Source organism: Hypanus sabinus, chromosome 9 (assembly GCF_030144855.1).
Source record: "Hypanus sabinus isolate sHypSab1 chromosome 9, sHypSab1.hap1, whole genome shotgun sequence".
Taxonomy (NCBI): Eukaryota; Metazoa; Chordata; class Chondrichthyes; order Myliobatiformes; family Dasyatidae; genus Hypanus; species Hypanus sabinus.
This window is the reverse complement of record NC_082714.1, coordinates 69307503-69313502: the sequence shown is the minus strand read 5'-3', so window position 1 is coordinate 69313502 and position 6000 is coordinate 69307503. Positions and strand designations below refer to the sequence as shown.

At 44.0% G+C, this 6000-nt stretch overlaps 1 protein-coding gene across 1 annotated transcript in view; it reads right to left on the bottom strand.

Moving 5' to 3' along the window:
- Positions 1-211: 211 nt before the first annotated feature.
- The window catches only part of LOC132400058 (delphilin-like), a 247769-nt gene continuing 241980 nt past the window's right edge, over positions 212-6000 (bottom strand). The window contains exon 22 of the mRNA XM_059981142.1: positions 212-506. Within this exon, the coding sequence (XP_059837125.1) occupies positions 435-506 (72 nt within the window). The 3' untranslated portion in view covers positions 212-434. The remainder of the gene's footprint in view (positions 507-6000) is intronic.

The window sequence follows — 6000 nt, the reverse complement described above, 5'->3', positions numbered from 1 at the left end:
TCATTGAAAGAGTGAAGTGAACATAAAATAAGGAGAACAGGGAAGGAAATAACAGTATTGCACTGCTCCTTGGTTGTGTGATCAGGTTTATCAAAGGAAACTGCTAATAAAACTCTCATTGAGGAAATATCATTAACTTCTCCACAGTCAATTTTAGGATCTGCTTTTACTTAAGTATCAAACATATTCCTAATATACAAGTTTGGGGCAGCCATGTGGCAGGCATTAGACGTGCATTGAATCCAGCAAGCTCTGATAGTGGGCCGTTGCCTGGTTGATTTTGGTGATGCAGCTTCCAAATGGACATTCCTTTATTGAGCGCTGTCATGACACACAGAGATTCCATTACTGGGCCCGTCCATCATCTTACTTCATGAAAACAACATTGCACTGTTTGGAAAATCTGTGCTGGGACTGCAGAAGCATTGTTCAGGTCACCAGGCAAGCGGGGAAACCACCTTCAGGTTCTGCAGGTTTGCAGAGGCCCGTGTTTCATTGTACGCCCTCTGTAATGGACAAAGCATCAGAAGGGTTAGCCAAACATCATGGCTCTATCGCAGTGACACATCTTTTATTTCACTTGACTTGGAACAGAAACAACAACAAACACATTCCTTATGTCAGCTGGAGCAGGCTGCTATAATCGCTTTGTCACCCAGCTGTTATGAACTACAGTTTTGCATTAATAGGATTAAGCTTTGCTGTAGATAACTGATTTGCAATGTTAAACCCTGCATGGTAAACTGTACTTGGTGTTATATTCAGTCAATTTCAAACATTTGGGTATGCCCAACCTACAGAATACATCTGTAGACAAATTCCTACAAAGGGACTAGATCCAATTTTCTGCTTCATTAACCAAAACTAATTAATCAGGTTCAACTCTTGTCCATAAGACCATAAGACAAAGGAGCAGAAGTCGCCCATTTGGCCCATCAAGTCTGCTCTGCCATTTCATCATGAGCTGATCCAATCTCCCCTTTAGTCCCATTCTCCCACCTTCTCACCATAACCTTTGATGCCCTGACTACTCAGATACCTATCAATCTCTGCCTTAAATACACCCAATGACTTAGCTTCCACTGCCACTCATGGCAACAAATTCCATAGATTCACCGCCCTCTGGCTAAAATTTTTTTTCGCATCTCTGTTCTGAATGGGCGCCCTGCAGTTAAGTCATGTCCTCTCGTACGAGACTTCCCCACCATGGGAAGCAACTTTGCCACATCCACTCTGTCCATACCTTTCAACATTCGAAATGTTTCTATGAGATCCCCCCTCATTTTTCTAAACTCCAAGGAGTATAGTCCAAGAGCGGTCAAACTTTCCTCACATGTTAACCCTCTCATTCCTGGAATCATTCTAGTGAATCTTCTCTGAACCCTCTCCAATGTCAACACATCCTTTCTTAAATAAGGAGCCCAAAACTGCACACGGTATTCCAAGTGAGGTCTTACCAGTACCTTATAGAGCCTCAACATCATATCCCTGCTCCTATACTCTATTCCTCTAGAAATGAATACCAACATTGCAGTCGCCTTCTTCACCACCGACTCAACCTGGAGGTTAACCTTAAGGGTATCCTGCACGAGGACTCCCAAGTCCCGTTGCATCTCAGAACTTTGAATTCTCTCCCCATTTAAATAATAGTCTGCCATTTATTTCTTCTACCAAAGTGCATGACCATACACTTTCCAACATTGTAATTCATTTGCCACTTCTTTGCCCATTCCCCCGATCTATCCAAATGTCTCTGCAGACTTTCTGTTTCCTCAGCACTACCGGCTCCTCCACCTATCTTTGTATCATCAGCAAACTTAGCCACAAAGTCATCTATCCCATAATCCAAATTGTTGATATACAAAGTAAAAAGAAGCAGCCCCAACACAGATCCCCGTGGAACACCGCTGGTAACCGGCAGCCAACCAGAATGGGATCCCTTTATTCCCACTCTCTGTTTCCTGCCAATCAACCAATGCTCTATCCATGTATGTAACTTTCCCGCAATTCCACGGGCTCTTATCTTGTTTAGCAGCCTCATGTGCAGCACCTTGTCAAAGGCCTTCTGAAAATCCAAATACACAACATCCACTGCATCTCCCTTGTCTAGCCTACTTGTAATTCCTTCAAAAAATTGCACTAGGTTTGTCAGGCAGGATTTTCCTTTAAGGAAGCCATGCTGAGTTCTTCCTGTCTTGTCATATGCCTCCAGGTAATCCATAACCTCATCCTTGACAATCGACTCCAACAACTTCCCAACCACCGATGTCAAGCTAACAGGTCTATAATTTCCTTTTTGCTTCCTTGCCCCCTTCTTAATAGTGGAGTGACATTTGCAATCTTCCAGTCCTCTGGAACCAGGCCAGAATCTATCGACTTTTGAAAGATCATTGCTAATGCCTCCGCAATCTCCACTGCTACTTCCTTCAGAACACGAGGGTGTTCTGAACACGAATCTGGTCCAGGAGATTTATCTACCCTTAGACTATTCAGCTTTCTGAGTACTTTCTCTGTCATAATTGTGACTGCGCATATTTCTCTTCCCTGACACCTTTGAATGTCCAGTATATTGCTGATGTCTTCCTCAGTGAAGACTGATGCCAAATACCTGTTCAGTTCCTCTGCCATCTCCTTATCTCCCATTACATTTTCTCCAGCATCATTTTCTATTTGTCCTATATCTACTCTCATCTGTCTTTTACTCTTTATATACTTGAAAAAACTTTTAGTATCCTCTTTGATATTATTTGCTAGCTTCCTTTCATAGTTCATCTTTTCCCTCTTAATGACCTTCTTAGTTTCCTTTTGTAAGGAACATTGACTATAGGAGTTGGGATGTAATAGTAAAATTGTACAAGGCATTGGTAAGGCTGAATTTGGAGTATTGTGTACAGTTCTGGTCACCAAATTATAGGAAAGATATCAACAAAATAGAGAGAGTACAGAGAAGATAATGTTACCTGGGTTTCAGCACCTAAGGTACAGGGAAAGGTTGAACGTTAGGTCTTTATTCTTTGGAGTGTAGAAGGTTGAGGGGGGACTTGATAGAAGTATTTAAAATTATGAGGGGGATAGATAGAGTTGACATTGATAGGCTTTTTCCATTGAGAGAAGGGGAGATTCAAACAAGAGGACATGAGCTGAGAGTTAGGGGGCAAAGGTTTAAGGGTAACACGAGGGGGAATTTCTTTACTTAGAGAGTGGTAGCTGTGTGGAACAAGTTTCCAGTAGAAGTGGTAGAGGCAGGTTCGGTATTGTCATTTAAAGTAAAATTGTATAAGTATATAGACAGGAAAGGAATGGAGGGTTATGGGCTGAGTGCGGGCCAGCGGGTCTAGGTGAAAGTAAGCGTTCGGCACAGACTAGAAGGGCCAAGATGGCCTGTTTCTGTGCTGTAATTGTTATATGGTTACATGATTATATGGTAAGCTTTTAAAAACTTCCCAATCCCCTGTCTTCCCACTAATTTTTGCTTCCCTCTGCTTTGCTTTTACTTTGGCTTTGACTTCTCTTGTCAGTCATGGATGCATCCTTTTTCCATTCGAAAATTTCTTCTTCTTTGGAATATATCTGTCTTGCACCTTCCTCACTTCTCGCATAAACTCCAGCCACTGCTGCTCTGCCGTCCTTCCTGTTAGTGTCCCTTTCCAGTCAACCTTGGCCAGTTCCTCTCTCATGCCATTGTAATTTCCTTTACTCCACTGAAATACCAACAAATCAGATTTCTCAAATTTCACAGTGAACTCAATCGTGTTGTGATCACTGCCTCCTAAGGGTTCCTTCACTTTCATCTCTCTAATCAGCCCTGGTTCATTACACAATACCCAATCCAATACAGCCAATTCCCTAGTGGGCTCAACAACGAGCTGTTCTAAAAAGCCATCTAGTAGACATTCTACAAATTCTCTCTCTTGAGATCCAGTGCCAACCTGATTTTCCCAATCCACTGGCATGTTAAAATCCCCCACAATTATCATAACACTGCCCTTCTGGCAAGCTTTTTCTATTTCCTGTTGTAATTTGTAGTCCACATCACTGAAGCTGTTTGGAGGCCTGTAAATAACTGCCATCAGGGTCCTTTTACCCCTGCAATTTCTTAGCTCAACCCATAAAGATTCTGTACCTTCTGATCCTACGTCAACTCTTTCTAATGATTTAACATCATTTCTTACCATTAAAGCCACACCATCCCCTCTACCTACCTGCCTATCCTTCCGATACATCATGTATCCTTGGACATTCAGCTCCCAGAGACATGCATCCTTTAGCCACGTCTCAGTGATGGCCACAGTATCATACCTGCCAATCTATAACTGTACAACAAGATCATCCACCTTATTCCTTATGCTGCGTGCATTTAAGTATAACACCTTAAGTCCAGTATTTGGTACTTACTGCATTGATTGCACTGCAACTCATCCTAATGGCTGCAAATTTGCTCCATCACCTGTCTGTCCTTCCTGACATCCGTACTGCTCACTACCTTAGATCTATTTCTGTTTTCCCTCTCCTCCGCTCCATCATTCCGGTTCCCATCCCCCTACCAAATTAGTTTAAACCCTCCCTAACAGCTCTCTTAAACCTTCCCGCCAGGGTATTGGTCCCCCTAGGATTCAAGTGTAACCTGTCCTTCTTGTACAGGTGTCACCTGCCCCAAAATAGGTCCCAATGATCCAGAAACTTGAATCCCTGGCCCCTGCTCCAATCCATCAGCCACACATTTATCCTCCACCTCATTCCATTCCTACTCTCACTGTCGCGTGGCACAGGCAGTAACCCCGAGATTACTACCTTTGCGGTTTTTCTTCTCAACTGCCTTCCTAACTCCCTATATTCTCCTTTCAGGACCACTTCCCTTTTCCTACCTATGTCATTGGCACCTAAATGTACCACAATCTCTGGCTCCTCACCCTCCCACTTCAGGGTATCTTGGACGCGATCTGAAACATCCCGGACCCTGACACCAGGGAGGCAAACTACTATCTGGGTCTCCTGACTGCATCCACAGAATTGCCCATCTGACCCCCTAACTATCAAGTCCCCTATTACTACTGCCCTCCTCTTCCTTTCCCTACCCTTCTGAGCTACAGGGCTGGACTCTGTGCCGGAGGCACGGCCACTGTTGCTTCCCCCAGGTGGGCTGTTCCCCCCAACAGTACTCAAACAGGAGTACTTATTGTCAAGGGGTACAGCCACTGGGGTACTCTCTAGTACCTGACTCTTCCCCTTCCCCCTCCTAACTGTGACACAGCTGTCTGCTTCCCATGGCCCCGGTGTGACCACCTTCCTGTAACTCCTATCAACTCCTCACTCTCCCTGACCAGATGAAGGTCTTCGAGCTGCAGCTCCAGTTCCCTAACATGGTCCCTTAGGAACTGCAGCTCGGTGCACCTGGCGTAGATGTGGACATCAGGGAGGCTAGGGGTCTCCAGGACCTCCCACATCCGACACCGAGAACAACAAGCTGCCCTCACACTCATACTTCCCCTTTCAGGAAAAACTGAAACCTAAACCTGCCTTGCTTTGCCAACTTCCACCTAAGCCCGTTGAGCCAAAGCCCTTAAGCCTTCAATCTGCTCCTGGCTCACTCCGCTGTCCGAAAAAGACGCTGCCCGCTGTTTAAGGCTGTGTCCTTTTTAAATCTTCTCTGCTTCATTGCCTGACATCACACACCTGCGCAGTCCCGCTTCTCTTAACTCCGATAAGAATAAGAAAAATCAAAATTGCTCCTGCTGCGCTCCCATTCTGATCCTCCAACTTCCTTCTCCAAATGAAACCCGATTTAGAATTTCTGCCTTGGGGGTTCCTGATAGATTTCAGAATAAGCCACTGGTAATTTAACTTAACCAGGTAACACATATTCAGTGATTCACGAACAGCTTTGTCCCCTCTGCCATCCAATTTCTAAATGGATATTGAACCCATGAACAAACTGTTTTACTTATATCTCTTTTTATGCTACTTATTTTAACTAATTATTTAATATACACATATATATTG